We start from the raw sequence: 18078 nt of genomic DNA on the forward strand, positions 1-18078 counted from the left end.
TATAATTTATAAAATTTTAAATTAGTAATGATAAAATTACATTTTGACCCCTCAAATTGATAAAAATTAGATTTAATCCTATAAAATTATAAATATATAGACTATTAAAATAGTGAAATTATAACTTTTTATTATCGTAAAAATATACAATTTAATTCCATCCTTAGGTAATTTTTGGTTTTGCCCCTATACCCTCCCCTATTATATAGAGGGTAAGAGGTGGCTTAGTAAAATCAACCAAACACAAAAAATCTCCATCTTTGGCGAGTTATATATTTCACTAAACTTTCAGTGTCTTCCCTTCCTCATCTCTGATGAAGTCATCTTTAATAGTGCCTCTAAATGTACTCTTGAGAGGTGATTCATCCGTAAGTGTTTAAACATGCAGGATATTAATCAAGTTTAAGCAGTGATTATTGTTACCACTTTGGTAATCATATTTGCAAGAGTTTCAGTTGTTGCAATCTTTTGAAGTAAAATATTTCCTTTTTCAAAGATTTCTTGCACAAAGCGATATGTCAATGTGTTTAGTTCTTGAATGGCAAACACAATTTTCGTCAAGTGAATAGCACACTGACTGTCACGATAAAGATTTATGTGACTTTGAATTACTCCCAAATCTTTTGACAATCCAATAAGCCAAACAGCCTCTTTAACAACCCTTGAAAGTGCCATATATTCTGGCTCTGTAGTTTTTAAAATTACAAGTGGACTTTCAACTTACTGGAGCTCTAGGAAGAGTAAATGAGTATTTGAATTAAAAATATTAAAATTAAATCAAATAATTTTAATGAATTAAAAAATATTAATTTTCTTACATGACTAATATACAATTTCCATGTCTTCTACTATATTCTTAACCAGTACCTATCAATTTAGGTTTTTTATATATTAAATAATTTTTTTAAAATGAACATCATACAAAAATTGAGTTTTAAATATTAATGGGTTTAGGCTTTTAAAAATATTAAGTTTTAATGAGTATTTGGATCAATTTAAATTTGAATTTAGGTACGTAAATGGGTTATGGACTTTTGGTCTTATGGGTTATGGCCTTAATCGGTTTAAAAAATGTCAAAATAAAAACCAACCAAATAAATCAATTAAACCGAACATGAAAACTGAATAAATCGAAAAAGTTCGCTTTTCTCAATTCAGTTCACTTCAATTTTTTTGGTTTAGAAATTTTTTTGCACACCGTACTTTAGATATGTTTTACTTAATTACTTTAATTTAGAGATTATTTGAGAACTTGTTGAAAATCAAATCAACAAAAAATTAATATTTTGATTGATTTTATTTTTATACATGTATGATAAACCATAATAAAAAACAGATTTAATTTTTCAATGAAAAAGCATGAAAAATTATAAATAGATAAAGAGCTATTTATCATGTAGAATATTTTTAAATTATTTTATTTCTTTTCAATATTATTTTTAAATACTTTTAACTTCAAAATTTTAAAAATTACATTTATAAAAAATATAATTATATTTCGTACTTAATTTTAAATAATACACCAAACTGATTTTATAATCTAATATTCAATACTAATTTTTCAACATTTAATTTTGAATACTTAATTTTCATTTATCCAACCAATTTTCCTTGAGAAATTACTTTTGTTATGTCATGTGAATCACTTAAACTTAGTTTACAAGTAAGAATATGTCATTTTTACTTTAAAAAAGATGTAATGTCTTGGAATTACATTTTTCTTTAGTGAATAAATTTTGTTATCTGCCCCTTTTGTCCTTTGCTTAATCATGCCCAAAGAAATGGATAAACTAAAGAAAGAAAATGTTGGATTCCATAAATTCCTTCCTATTAACAATTTATTAATATTATAAACAATTATTTTGAAGATTCGATAGATTTTTACAAGAATAATATCAGCAATTATAACTTGTATATGTTGCTATCCTATTTGGTTAAAATGTAAAATTACACTGGAATTACTATACTGCAGTTGTGACTACGATTGTGAAAATAAAAATTCAAAGAACACGAAGGTTTATTTATGTAGTTCGGTTTCTCTACGTCTGCGGAGCTTAACTTAGTGAGTAATTTCACTATCTTTAATGCTCAATACAACAAGTGATTCACACTCTATCACTTCTTAAATATAGAGATCTCAGATTTGTACCTAAAGATGATAACACTCAACTCCAAATCCCCCCTGAGAACTTGGATACGAAACACTTCAACAATGTTTACAATAATAGTTTGCACTCTATCACAAGAACAATTCATCAATGAACAAATTAGAATGTACTTAATAAGCTCTTTTACAAAACCCAGACAAACCACAAAGCATATATTAATTTCAGCTTACTAACATAGCATTTAAGTGCATACAAAATAACTCCTTGAAAATGACTATTACATCAATAACAATCAAAGAACAATCACTCGGAGATATGCTCTCCAAAATCAGCAACACTCTCTCAATCAAAGCACAATAACATAGAATTCACATTTAGTGTTTTAATGACAGGATCAATGGTTGAACAGGTCAAATCAATGATTCCTGATTCAATAGTTCGATCGATTCAATTGCTGGACCAATAATAATTATTTATTTATTTAAAAATTTATAAACTTTTTAAAAATAAAAAAAAGTATTAAATTAGTTCAACTTGTTCAATTGTTGCTTTTTGTCTCGATTTTTTATTTTAATCAATTTTAAGTAGTTTTCGAGTTAATTCGTCTAATCCCTTTTTTTCAGACCATTATTTCAATCAGTTCTCAAATAGACTTGTTTCAATAACACAAATCACATCATCCAATCTTGATAAAATCCAAATTTAAAAACAAAGTAGACCTAGTTACCAGTTTAGGGAACAAAAATTATTTTATTAATTTGTTTTTACTTGACTACTTTGCTATGCCAGAATTCACTTTTACTTTATAGTTTTTACTTTGAAAAGATGTTGTGTTTATGGATTGCATTTTCTTATTGGTCTCTCCTTTGGTACTTTGCTTGAACATGCGGGAAAGAATGTGATAAATTATAGAAACAAAATTTTAGTTATAAATTGTGAAAATTATAAATAGATAAAGAGCTACTTATCATTTAATGTAGAATATTTTTTATTATTTTTATTTTATTTTATTTCTTTTCAATATTATTTTTAAATACTTTTACCTTTAAATGATTTAAAATTATATTTATAAAAAAATCTTTATACTTAATTTTAAACAATCTAATTGAATACGAATTCTTCAACATTTAAATTTTTAATGCTTCAATTTACCCGACCAATTTTCCTTGCGGAATTACTTTAGTTATGTCATGGGAGTCACTTAAACTTAGTTTACAAGTGAGAATATGTAATTTTTACTTTAAAAAAGATGTAATGTCTTGTAATTACATTTTTCTTTAGTGAATAAATTATGTTGTCTGCCCCTTTTGTCCTTTGCTTAATCATGCCCAAAGAAATGGATAAATTAAAGAAAGAAAATGTTGGATTCCATAAATTCCTTCCTATTAACATTTTATTAATGTTATAAATATAGCATTTTATTAGTTCAAAGAAAATATTTCAATACTTGATTTACTTTGCTTTAATTGTTATTATTTTAGTTTATTTTTACCGATTTAATAGAGAAGAATATGAGTAATTATAACTCGTATGTTGCTATCTTAAGTATCTATTTGCTCAAAATGAAAATTACAATGGAAGTATTATATTGCAGCGGTCACTATGATTGTGAAAATAAAAACTTAAATAATACAAAGGTTTATTTATCCAGTTCGGTTTCTTTACGTTTATAGAGCTTAATTTAGCAAGTGATTTCATTATCTTTAATGCTCAATACAACAAGGGGTTCACACTCTATCACTCCCCAAGTATAGAGATCTCACATTTGTACTTAAAGAATTTGTGTAATAAACACTTCAACAATGTTTACAATAATAGTCTGCACTCTCTCACAAAAAATAATTCATCAATGAACAAATTAGAATGTACTCAATAAGCTCTCTTACAAAACCTAGATAAGCCACAAAACATATATCAATTTCAGCTTGCTAATATAGCGTGAAAGTGCATACAAACTAACTCCTTGAAAATGGCTATTACATCAATAACAATCAAAGCGTAATCACTCGGATATATGCTCTCCCAAATCAGCAACACTATCTCAATTAAAGCACAGTAACATAGATGTAATATTATGTTTATGGATTGCATTCTACATCGTTATGTCATAGAATTCACATTTAATGTTTTAATAACGAGATTGATGGTTGAATAGGTCAAATCAATGATTCTTGATTCAGTCAGTTCAATCGATTCAATTGCTGGACCAACAATAATTAATTAATTATTTAAAAATTCATAAACTTTTAAAAAATAAAAAAAGTATTAAATCAATTCAACTTGTTCAATTGTTGCTTTTTGTCTCGGTTTTTTATTTTAATCAATTTTAAGTAGTTTTCGAGTTAATTCGTCCAATCCCTTTTTTCGGACCATTATTTCAATGGTTCTCAATCTGTCTAACCTAAACTTGTTCCAATAACACAAGTCACATCATCAAATCTTGACAAATCCAAATTTAAGAACCAAAACAACCTAGTTGTCAAGTTTAGGAACAAAAATTATTTTATTTGTTTTTACTTGACTACTTTGCTATGCCAGAATTCACTTTTACTTTATAGTTTTTACTTTGAAAAGATGTTATTGGTCTCTCCTTTGGTACTTTGCTTGAACATGCGGGAAAGAATGTGATAAATTATAGCAACAAAATTTTAGTTATAAATTGTGAGGTCTAGAAGGTTGTGGTAAGCATAAGCAAGAAAGAAACAAAATAGAAGCTAATTGGTAGGGACTCATCTATCAGCTCAAGTTTAGATTAAAAAAGAGAGAAAGAGAGAGGTGTAGTGAAAATGGCAATTGCATGGCCAAGGTTTATGGTGCTCAAATGTGAGGCGAGGAACAAATATTTGAGCTATATGCATGAGAGTTACGATTGTCATGGGTATCTCAGATTTTCGGAAACTTTGGCTTGCAGTCCATACACAAAATTTGAGGTGGAGAGGGCCAAATGCAGTGGGGAAGATGGGTTGGTGCACATAAAGAGCTGCCAGAACAACAAATACTGCAAACGAGTCAAAAATGTTTCCATCACTGGAAACTCAAAAGAGCAGTATTGGATTTCTGCAGCAGCAGACAAACCGGAGGAAGGCCGATCCGAGGAGTCGTGCACGTTGTTCAAGCTTATCCCAGTGGACACTGCAACAAATAAGATCCGAATTATGCATGTGCAATCAGGTTGCTATTTATGCTTATGGTGGGTAGATTCTCCAACGTTTAATAACTGTGTGTTGGCAAACTACAAAGTTTTCGATGGTAATTCCTGTGATCTCTTCACAGTCATCGACTGGTCGCTTGCGAATAAGCCATTTGCGTCGCCAAGGTTTATGGTGCTCAAATGTGAGGCGAGGAACAAATATTTGAGCTATATGCATGAGAGTTACGATTGTAATGGGTATCTCAAATTTTCGGAAACTTTGGCTTTCAGTCCATACACAAAATTTGAGGTGGAAAGGGCCAAATGCGGTGGGGAAGATGGGTTGGTGCACATAAAGAGCTGCCACAACAAAAAATACTGCAAACGAGTCAAAAATGTTTCCATCACTGGAAACTCAACAGAGCAGTATTGGATTTCTGCAGCAGCCGACAAGCCGGTGGAAGGCCGATCCGAGGAGTCGTGCACGTTGTTCAAACTTATCCCGGTGGACACTGCAACAAATAAGATCCGAATTATGCATGTGCAGTCAGGTTGCTATTTATGCTTATGGTGGGTAGATTCTCCAACGTTTAATAACTGTGTGTTGGCAAACTACAAAGTTTTCGATGGTAATTCCTGTGATCTCTTCACTGTCATTGACTGGGAGTTGCTTGCGAATAAGCCATTTGCGTCGCCAAGGTTTATCGTGATCAAATCCCATCAGAATAACAAATACTTGGGCTTTGACCATGAAAAGGGAGATTATAAAGATGGGTATCTCAAATTTTCTGAAACTCGGGTTGCGAGCCCATATGCAAAATTTGAGGTTGAGATTGCTCAACGCGGTGGCATAGATGGCTTAGTGCACATAAGGAGCAGTCACAACAACAAATATTTGGTTTCCGATGAAACCAGAATCACCGCGACCGCCAAGAAGCCGGAGGAAGACCGATCCAAGAAGTCATGCACATTGTTCAAGCTTATCTCTGTAGATGATGCAGCAAATGAAGTCCAAATTGTGCATGTGCAATCGAGAAAATATTTATGGGTAATACGTGAAACTCCCAACCTCTTCACGTCCGAACACCTCGATGAGTATTCCCGTGATATGTTCACAATCATTGATTGGGAAACGCTCGTCTTTTTGCCAAGGCATGTGGCATTCAAAGGAAACAATGGCCAGTATCTTTGTCTTCGTCAGATCGAGGGTCATCCGTATTTGCAATTTTCATCTGGTGATATTGGTGATGCGGGTGTGACCATGGAGGTTTTCATGAATAATGATGGAAGCATTCGCATCAAGCCTGCTGGTTCCAATAAGTTTTGGCGGCGGAGTCCGAATTGGATTTGGGCGGATTCTGATGACACTACCAGCAACAACAAGGACACCTTGTTTCGACCCTTCAAAGTTAACGACCAGACAATAGCTCTTCGCAATATGGGCAACAATAACTACTGCAAGAGCCTTAGTAAGGAGGGAAAGACTAATTGCCTTAACGCAGATGTCTCCTCTATTACAAAGGAAGTCCAGCTTCTAGTGGAAGTGCCTGTTTTGGAAAGGAAAATTTATAATATCAAGTATGATCTTGATAATTGCAGGATCTACGACGAAAGCAAACTTGTGATTGCGATGAATTCTGCTAGTAACTATACCCGGAAATCCGAATCTTTAGACCTGAAACTTTCTTACACAGACACCCACACTCGTACTTGGAAGGCTAATGTATCACTAAAGGTAGGGACAAAAGCTACCATGAAATTCGGCCTTCCCAAAATTTTTGAGGGGAGCATTGAGTTATCTGGCGAAATTCAGACAGGATTTGAATGGCAAGATACCAAGACAGTGACTTCTGTGATGGATGTTGTACACAAAGTTGTTGTGCCTCCGATGACTAAGGTGACAGTGAATCTGACTGCAATAAATGGTACATGTGATGTTCCGTTCACGTACATGCAAAAGGACACTCTTTATAATGGCAACGTTGTCATATCTGAAGTGCAAGGCGGCACTTACACCGGTTCTAATTACTACAGTCTCAACTTTCAAACCAAAGAAGAATCACTCAGCTCTTCCGTTTAAGCAACTACTGCTACGGGGAAGGCACGACAGGATCTGAGTCAGGCAGGGTGTGTGTATGTACGAAACTAAATAAAACTGTGCTTCTTTCATGGAAGCCAATGTGTGTTGTGCACTTTTATTTTTATCATGTAAATATCATGTACTTTTGATATGTGAATAAATAAAGAGATTTGTGTGTGGTGTGCTCAAATACTCTAAATATAGTGTCCAGAGTGTGTTGTTTTGAAACTCAATCAGCAAAATATGAACTTCGAGGCAATCCAGTTAAAAGAAATTTACTTCCATGGAAGCAATGAGTTTTCAAGCAATAAAGCCACACTAACACATGATGGAGCTCTCTCATATGCAGAGCTCTCAAATATGGAGAAGGGTCCTTCTTTTTACACATACGTATGTATTAATAATAGCTCGAAATATAGTGGAGTTCACTGCTTGGCAAGAGACCAACCCACACTAACACAGTGGGTATGTTGAATAGTAGAGACTAACCTGTTTTAGATCAAATTTTATCATGTGAACGCAAGTAATTTTGATCAATTGTTGGAAGAGTCGCATTTTATTTACTAGATCTAAATAGTGAGTTGATGCTCAACACATCAATTATTGATGTAAAATTTCAACAAAATAGAGAAGATGGTGGAGGTTTGGAGCGGTTCACTCGTGTAGGGTGGAGAGCTAATGACAAGGTAATGCCTGAACAACAAACGCGACTAGCACGACTTGAACCCAGGCCATCACATGGGGTTCAACTGATAATAAGATGTTGTAACTATGCTCTATTCATTGAATGATACATTTAAGTTGGAAGATTTGTATACGTCATATTCCAAAAGCTCATAATATAGTTGCCGACCATATGGTTAAAGTTACGGCTACAAGTTTCACACAGGTCCAACTGTTTGAAGAACCATCTTATTCGGTACGGGATTTAGTTCAAGCAAATTATATTGGTTGTAAAAGGAACTGATGCGTTTTCTTAACAATGTCGCTTAAAGCTATTTTAATTTACAAAAAAAAAAATACATTTCACTATAACAACCAACTTTCTAGTAAAATCGATTTTTAATATTTTATTTTAACCATTTATAATAATTTTCCACTTATAAAAGCAACAACCATAGTTATGAAGTATATTCTTTATTAAATTAGTTCTCTAAAAGAGCATATTGTCAAAATTTCAAGTAAAATTATAATTATTTTATACAAGCAAACATATTAATTATAATTTATTAAATAAAATTATCTTATTAAAATATTATTTCAATAAGATAATTAAATTCCACATCAATTTTTTTTATGTTTTAATAAATGAAAATAATCTTCAATTACTAGGATTAAATATATCAATTCAATAAACCCTAATTAAACATTCTACTATGAATTCGAACCTCACAAACTTATAAATTGATTACTTGAATTTAATAACTCATGATAAAATAATTAATTTAATTTAATAACTCATATTGATTAATTAAATTTGTTATATTTACTGAACTTCATAATTAGTTCTATAAAGAAATGTACAATAAAAGATACAAGCTATTAAAACGATAAAAATTATAATCTAATTTCGCCCGCTCAAAAACTTTTCTGATTTCGTCCTGACTATCCATGTCAGCACAAATCCCACTAAATTTCTACTTAAAAATATAAAATTTTAACATTTTCAAATTACATGAGGACATATATAGTCGAACTGATGTACTTTAGTTCCACAAGTTAAAAGCTCAAGCCAATACCAACCTATCATTATTAAGAGTTTTCATCCTCTGAATTACTTTTTTTTTTCTCAATCATTAACAAATACAGAAAAAGGCCATGGAGGATCCAAGCCATTCCAGTCTCAAAAACTTGTAGCATATAATAAACTGTAGTACCAAAGCTAATAAAAGCAACTTTGCAAAATTTCCTTAACTGAATACATAGTAGCAGAAATAGAACAACTAATCAAACAAAGACCAATACTCACATTCTCTTCAACACTCTCACCACCATGCTTTAAAGGCATCCGAATGCTTAACCCCTACTATTGCCAGTGCAAAAGCCTCTAAAATACTTATTGGTCTAGACGTCCTTTAATTCAATTTAAGAGCTGCTAAACTCTTTTGTTAATCAAACAATTTTTGTAATACCTTGAAAATCTTTACAGTAATATATTATCCTTGATATAATAAAATAAGGAAATAAAGTGATAAAAAGGGAAGTTTTGAGTTATGGCAACATTGGGAAGTAAATTATGATATCTTGATTCAGGAAAGGACTAAATTGTAAAAGTTAGAAAAGTTTTGTTGCCTAAGAGTAAATACTCAAGACTTAAAGGGTTAAAGTGTAAATATGAAAAAGTTGAAGGACCAATAGTGTAAATATTTTAAGGGTAGAATGATCTAGAAACTAAGGAAAATGGATGAATTGGGACCAAATTGAATAAGTGAAGAACTATGAGGGACTAAATTGCAATTTTACCAAATTAAATGATGACTCAAGGATGAAATTCTAAAAGATCATGAAGGGCAAAATGGTCAATTAGTAAGAGAGAGAATTCTAGGATGTAATGATTATGTTAATGATATTTTAAATTAATTAATTAGATAAATATTATTTTATTAATATTTTATGAGATATTTAATATTATTTTATTATTATTTATTTAGTATATAAGGAAAGAAAGATGAAGAATTTTCATCATCTTTCCTTTCCATGCAAACTAACGTGAGAGAAAGAGAGGAAGAAAGAAAGTTTTACTTTCTTTACAATTTGGTCTTTTACCAAAAATTCACCATTTTCACCCAAAAATCAAATGAATTTCCATAGCTACCAAGAGAGAAAATGTTAAGGAGAACATGGGGAGTTAGAATATCAAGTTGGATTCAAGAAATAGAAGCTGGAGGAGAGAGAGAATCAAGTTAAAGATTGGTATCAAGAGAATAAGGTAAGTACATCAAGATTTCAATATGTTTTTAAGTTTGTTATTGTTGATAAATCATGGAAATAATGTTATAGTAGAGTTTTATTACATAAGGTCCTATGTTCTTGATATGTTAGTGAAGAGAAAATAAGAGAAAGTGATGAGAAATGGTGTAGAAAAAGAAAATAAGGGTGTTATAACATGGTAATTAATATCTTGCACTAAAACAGTTATGGACAGCAGCAGTAGTCTAACTTTGAAAAATCACCATAAATTTTATAAATTGAATTAGAAGATGAAAAAAATATTGAATTAAATCTTAATGAGTCTAGTTTCTCATAGAAGAAACAGTGTAAGAAATGAATTTGTAAATTTTGATATATAATGAATTTTGTGAGACAAGGTCAGAATGAATTCAGGTTCCCTGTTCAGACTTTGAAAAATAATAAAAAATGAAGAAAAATAATTAGAGGCTTAAATTTATATTTATAGAATCCTGAATGAGTCTAGTTTTATTAGAAACAAACTAGAACATCATTTGAATTCTGTAAAAGGAGATAACTAATTTTAGTGAAGAAGGGTCAGAATTGTCAGACAGCAGAACAGGGGTGAATTTAATGAATAAAATGTACTAATTGGCTAAACCAAAATTCTGAAAATTTTATGATAAGAATAAATGTGAGTCTAGTTTCAGGAAAAATTAACGGATCTTAATTTCGAGTTCTGTATCTTAATATATAAATAATTTAGTGACTATGACGCAAATGGACAGTTTTGAATGTACATATAAGTAAATAGTGAAATTATTGATAATGTTACTTGTTGTATGTTATATAAATTAAGGATGTGGAATGGAGAGGAGGAGGAGGAAAATATGTATGAATATTCATCTAGCATGGCTAATTTGCATGTTTTAGGCTCAGGGACTAAATTGAATAAAAGTAAAATTTTATGGGCAATTTTGTAAAAATGTCGAAATGACTAAATTGCATGAAATAGATTATTTTATTATTTAAATTACAAAAATTTAACGAAATTATCAATTTAGTTCAAGATCGGGGAAAACATGTTTTAGGATTAAATTGAAAAGTGTTGAAATTATGGAAAATTTTGATATTTTATAGAATTCATGGACTGTTATCAATATATATGAGAATAATAGTTAGAAATAAGGATTAAATTGCAAGAATTTTACTTTCCTGTCCCTAAGGATGAAATCGTCATTAATTAAAGTTTAGGGGCAAATGGTAATTTTGCCTAGAGCATTAATTAAATGTATTAGAATATGAAATGAATGAAAATGATGATCAAATTTATTTATAAAGATCCGGACGACACAAATACGAGACTTGATCATGGAAAAGAAAATATATCGAATAATGAAATAATAAACACGAGCAATCAATGAGGTAAGTTCGTGTAACTTGAATTATATTCTGAAATGCTTGAGGTTGTATGTTATTGATGTGAATATGATTTGAATGTTCATTGTATAAAAATTTATAAAACATTGATATATTTGATAAAATGGGAAGAAATCCGGTTGAATGAAAGGAAAATTCGATGGATCTCTAAAAGGAATTGACGGTAAAAGGATCTAGCTTGACGGGAGATCCTATCCTGATATAGCCCTCCCGAAGAATATGTGTAAAATGGATTTAGCCCGGACGGGTAATCCGAATTAGGGTCTGAATTTAGCCTGGACTGGTAATTCAGATCCAAGCTCATTAGAGTAATTGTCGTTGTAGGGGATTTAGCCTGGACTGGTAATCCCGACAATACTCTATGAGTTTATGTTGCAGGGGATTTAGCCCGACCGGTAATCCCGCTGCAAGGATGAGGTTCATGGAGTGTGCTCCCGATATAAAATGTGTAAGACCATGGTTGAAAGATACCATGGCAACCTGATATGAAATGTGTAAGACCATGGTTGAAAGATACCATGGCAACATGATATGAAATGAACAAGACCATGGTTGAAAGATACCATGGCAACATGACAGAAAATGAGTAAGACCATAGTTGAAAGACACTATGGCATCATGTCAAAGATAAATAAGACCGTGGATGGGAGACGCCTAGCATCTGTTGAACAATTGATATTCGTGTAATATGTATCGATGACTAATGGTTATATGAAATAATTATGAAGATAGATAAACGAAATAAGTATAAGTACATGAAATATAATTTATGTTAAGTTTGATATAAACTATTACCGAATAAATATACATAAAATATATGGAAATGATGGAGCATGAAATATTGATATAATGAAATGAATGATATATGCTTATGAAGAAACGGTAAGAGCATGATATGTTTCATGACATGTACATATATGATTATCTTTGATATGTTGATACAAGGAAATTATGTAATTGAGACTATTATTAAACTCAAGTGCGATATGTCGAGAAAATAGGTATATCAGTGTTGAATTTATATGAGATATGTGCAAGTATACTAACAATGTTGCTGTTTGATGCTTATACAACTGTCAAACTGTTGATTGAATGGTAATATATAAATTTATATGATGCATTGAATCGGTAAGTATTTAAATTTTTTTTTTTAGTGATCTGTAAATGGTAGTAATGCTCCGAAACCCTGTTCTGGCAGCGGATACGGGTTAGGGGTGTTACAATTTTCCTTGCTTTGGTTTTTTAAGTTTGTGGGTTCTATATTATTTTTAATTTTTTTAATATTCTTTGATATTTGTACTATAAATATTCAGATTTGTTGAATATAGAACTCATATTAGATAGCTTGATATATATGTCTTATCAATTAGAATTTAATTGTTCAATTGATTCTAATACTTGTGGCAAATAGTATGGTTGTGTATGTCTGTTCGAATTTGATACAAATTTATATTTTTTGGGAATTAGTTGGAATGTGTTCTTATCTATTAATAGGATTTTGGATTATATGATACGCTACGGTAAACGCTTGTGAAAAAGCATTTGTAACTAATCGGATAGGCAATTTTGGTTTATTATTAGGAATTTTATGTTTTTATTGGATAACGGGAAGTTTCGAATTTTAAGATTTATTCGAAATATTTAATTATTTGATTTATAATAATGAGGTCCATTTTTTATTTGTTACTCTATGTGCCTCTTTATTATTTATCGGCACAGTTGCTAGATCTGTGCAATTTCCTCTTCATGTATGGTTACTTGATGTCATGGAGGGGTCTACTCCAATTTCGGCTCTTATACATGCTGCCACTATGGTAGCTATGGAAATTTTTCTTCTAGCCCGCATTCTTCCTCTTTTTATAGTTATACTTTACATAATGAATCTAAAATCTTTAATAAGTATAATAACGGAATTGTTAGGGGCTACTTTGGCCCTTGCTCAAAAAGATATTGAGAGGAGTTTAGCTTATTCTACAATGTCCCAACTGGGTTATATAATGTAATTAGCTCTAGGTATGGGGTATTATCGAGCCGTTTTATTTCATTTGATTACCCATGATTATTCGAAAGCATTGTTGTTTTTAGTATTCGGACCGATTATTCATTTCATGGAAGTTATTGATGGATATTCTCCATTGAAAAGCAGAATATGATTTTTATGGGCGGTTTAAGAAAGCACGTGCCCATTACACAAATTATTTTTTTTGTAGGTACACTTTCTCTTTGTGGTATTCCACTCTTTGCTTGTTTTTGGTCCAAAGATGAAATTAATATGAAATTAATTATTATGTGGATATATGATTTTGTCTCAATGAATCTTGTTTGTGTATTTGCTGACAAGAATTGAGTCTCATGCTATTGGCAAATTGAATTTTAGTAATTTCTTGTACGATTATTTATCGATAAAGTAATCAATGGTATTCATCTTGATTATCGAAAATATTAAAAGAGTTTAATTATTGGCGGTTCGTTAACAATTATAACTAATTTATCGTAGAATATCATGCAACTATAATTAATTTATCATAGGATTGAATGTATAATTGAAAGAAACTACAATACGCATTCATTTAATTTAGTAGATGAACACACACCTGCCTGTACGAAGGAAATACAAACATTATTTAATTTCGTAGATGCACACACTCATACATAGACTTTCACAAAGGAAACACATTATTTTTAAAGGTGCCTCATTAAAAAACCACTCTTTATATGTATACATACAAAAAGTGGAAAAAGAGTACACCTATTTGACCAAACTCAGAATTCTACACACACAGTCTTATTTAATTTAGTACACACACGGATAACAAACAAACAAGCACTATCATCTATAGTAAATATTGTATAGTTGCTCTGAAATTCAAGAGCTGAGCGGCACTTCTTTGATTTCGAGTCTGGTGTTGTAGAAATTAGAACCGGTGTAAGTGCCGTCTTGCGCATCATATTTGACAGTTTTCCCATTATAAAGAGTGTCCTTTTGCATGTAGGTGAAGGGAATATCGTACTTACCAAGTGTTGAAACCAGATTTGCGGTCATCTTACTCATGGGAGACACCTCAGCTTTGTGGGTGAATTCCATTTTAGAGGTATTGGTATAGGTCTTTCCAAACTCGTATCCTGCATGAAGTTCCGTTGATAGTTTAGTCTTCCCATCAACCAATAATGGAAGTTGGACATCAAAGGTGGCTTTCAGTCCTGGCTTGAGTGAAAGATTATCCTTCCAAGTGCGAGTGGCAGTATTTTGAAGAGAAAATTTCACTTCATAAAACTGTGAATGGGAGGTATTGTTTTTGTGAGTATTCGCGCACATAACCATGACAGTCTCCTCAAGCACCCTCCGATTATCAAGGTCATATTTGATACCCTGAATATGCCTTTCCATGACTGGCTCTTCCACCAAAAGTCGGGCTTCTTGGGTAATGGTGGGGATGCATGCATCAAGGCAATCATCCTTTCCATCGGCTGTGAGGCGCTTACAAAAGTCATTGTTGCGAAGGGTGCTGAGAGCTATCGTGTTGTCGTTAACTTTAAAGTGGCGGAACCAAGTGTTTCGATCACTGGTGTTGGTGGAATCTACCCAAATCCAACCCATGCTGTCCCTCCAATATTTATCGGAAGAAACGGGCTTGATCAGGAGCATTCCGTCATTTTTAACGGAAAGCTCCATTGCCACATTTGGGTCGCTAATATCACTAGATGAAAACTGCAAATATGGGTGACCGTTCATGTGACGAAGACGAAGATATTGAGCATTATCTCCTTTGAATGCCAGATACCTTGGCAAATCCAGCGTCTCCCTGTTGATGATTGTGAAGGTATCATCCGAACTACCGTCGGAAAAGTGGTTGCTCGCCAACACGTAGCGGTTAGTACCTAGGAATAAAGGGCATTTTGACTGGACATGCATAATTCGGACAGTATTTGCTGCAGTGTCCACAGGGATAAACTTGAACAATGTGCAGGAGCCCTTGGATTGGTCTTCCTCCCGCGTTTTGGCAGTTGCAGCAATCCAGTATAGGCAGTCTGAATTTCCACCCGTCGGATTCTTTTGGACTCGTTCCCAGTATTTGTTGTTTCGGCAGCTCCTTATGTGCACCAAGCCATGTCCGGAAGCCGCCTCCTCCACCTCAAATTTTGCATACGCGCTTTTTGCTTGTGTTGCCGATGAAAATTTGAGATACCCATCGTCCGCTCCATTTCCATCGACAATGCCCAAATATTCCTCCTTGGATTTCAGCACTATAAACCTTGGCGCAGCGAAAGACATTTTGTTTTTATTTTTAGGCAGCAGCAATTTCTAACTATCGATTAATTTGATCTCTCTCTCTCTTTCTATGTGCTTATTCTTTACATGAGCTTCACTATTTATAGACAGAACTTAATAGCTAGCCTGTGTTTGAACACAAAACCAAAAAAGCGGTGGCAAGTTTAGTGGAAAGAGACAATAAACCTGATTTTAGAATTTCTATATAATCAAACTTATTATGTATTCGCTAAATTTATACTAAGAGAAACAATAAAACGAAGTTGTTTATTTAATTTGGTTTCCTACATTTACAAAGTTTAGCCCAATGAAAAATATCAACTTCTTCAACAATTATAATAAGTAATCCTAATGTATATCATACATATAATATCTTTAATACCCCAAATGAGAATAGTATCATTTCGGATTGTGCAAGTGTTAGAACTTTTGAAGTAGATAAAATAAGATTTTTATTATTAATGGAGAAGGTAGTTGGATGTCATAAGAAATTAAAAGGATTTTTAAATAAAGAGAAATTAATTTAAGGTATGAACTAAATTGTAAAAGTGTGAGAAGTATTGGGTAATAGTGTAAAAATTAGAAATAAGAAATAACTAGATTAATTAGATGAAAAAATAGGAAGGACTTGAAGAGCAATTTAACCCAAATGGGTACATGAGTTTGTGGATGAAAATAAATTGCAATGTGGTTCACTTGTTTGGACGATGATGACTTGATTTTTTTTATTAGTAATTTAAAATATAAAAATTTAGTCGATATTTTTTGGATAGATCTACAAAACTCATTTCACCATCATTTGGCATTATCCTCCATCATTGTTTTTCTTTCTTTCTCATTCACACCACCTTCATCCCTTTCTATAGCAAGTTTCATTTTTCTTTCATTTTAGTCCCTTTCCTTCATTTCCTATCCTTTCAAGCTTTAAACTTCAAATTTCTTCCATAGATTCTAAGTGAAATCAATAGAACAACTTCATGGCAAGTGATGTATCACGAAATTAACTAAAATTTTGACTAAGACAAGTGCACCTATTAATTAATAGTGTAACTATGGTGAGTAAAGATATTGTTCCTAGGAGAACTACAAGTACTAGTAATTATTGTTTTCTATTATTTAACTGAATAATTTAAGTGATTGATTAAAACTAGAGTTAACTAATTTAACTACTAACAAACGCGACAAAGAATAAATCACGAAAATAATTGAGTAACAACCAAGAAGCAAAACAATATTCAGGAAAGAATCTGTCTAGATTTCATCTGTCACTATCAATTGAAATTATGCAATTTCTTTACTTAGCACCTTAATCCGTAGAAATCTCTAAATTATGTAAATATCTTTTTTGAGCATAATAACAATTGAATTTAGGTTGATTAATTTAAAAAAATTCTAATTAAAACCCCTATTATCTCATTAATTCTTACTACAGATTCTCCAATTAGATTTGACTCTAATTCAATAGATTTATGTCATCCTATTTCTAGGATTGCATGCAACTCCACTCAATTAAGCAATATCTACTTTTAAATAGAGTCTACTCAACGATCGATTTAAGCACATCGAACATAGATTAATGATTTAGAAATATCAAACCAAGAATTAAGTACACATAATTGAGAATAAGACACTAAGTATTTATTACGTAAAAAAAAATCAAACAACAGAATCCATCATATAGTTCATCTCCCCTAGGTATTTAGAAAATTAGTTCATGCTTGAAAATAAAAACATCCAAATAATAGCTATGTCCTTAGTTTATTATGATTATTATGTATTTGAACACAAAACCAAAAAAGTGGTGGCCAAGTTTAGTAGAAAGAGACAATAAACCTTAAAACATGATACTAGAATTTCTATATAATCAAACTTATGATGTATTCGCTATGCTTGTAAACTTATGCTCACACAAACAATTCATTATTTTTAGTCTGTAAAAGTTGTTAAGAATCAAGCCAAGTGTGTGAAAGAGTGATAAAAGGGTGGGTACTCCTACACCACTCAATAAGAATTGTAAACAAACATAATATAAAAGAGTTATTTACCCAACTCAGTTTCGCTATATATGTAGAGTCTAACTTAGTGAGAAATATTAATCTCAGTACAATAACTTAAAAAAATCTCTCAATAATAAAGATTATTTCGAGACTTGCTAACATTA

General features: G+C 31.7%; 1 protein-coding gene and 1 pseudogene across 1 annotated transcript; one reads left to right on the plus strand and one right to left on the minus strand.

Moving 5' to 3' along the window:
* Window positions 1–13059: 13059 nt before the first annotated feature.
* On the plus strand, window positions 13060–13994 carry LOC128290628 (NAD(P)H-quinone oxidoreductase subunit 5, chloroplastic-like; annotated as a pseudogene).
* Window positions 13995–14513: 519 nt separating this feature from the next.
* On the minus strand, window positions 14514–15920 carry LOC108475106 (uncharacterized). The gene has a single exon (XM_017777103.1). The coding sequence runs from the start codon at window positions 15918–15920 to the stop codon at window positions 14514–14516; it is 1407 nt and encodes a 468-aa protein (XP_017632592.1).
* Between the last annotated feature and the right edge of the window lie 2158 nt (window positions 15921–18078).

Source organism: Gossypium arboreum, chromosome 3 (genome assembly GCF_025698485.1).
Source record: "Gossypium arboreum isolate Shixiya-1 chromosome 3, ASM2569848v2, whole genome shotgun sequence".
NCBI classification, from domain to species: domain Eukaryota; kingdom Viridiplantae; phylum Streptophyta; class Magnoliopsida; order Malvales; family Malvaceae; genus Gossypium; species Gossypium arboreum.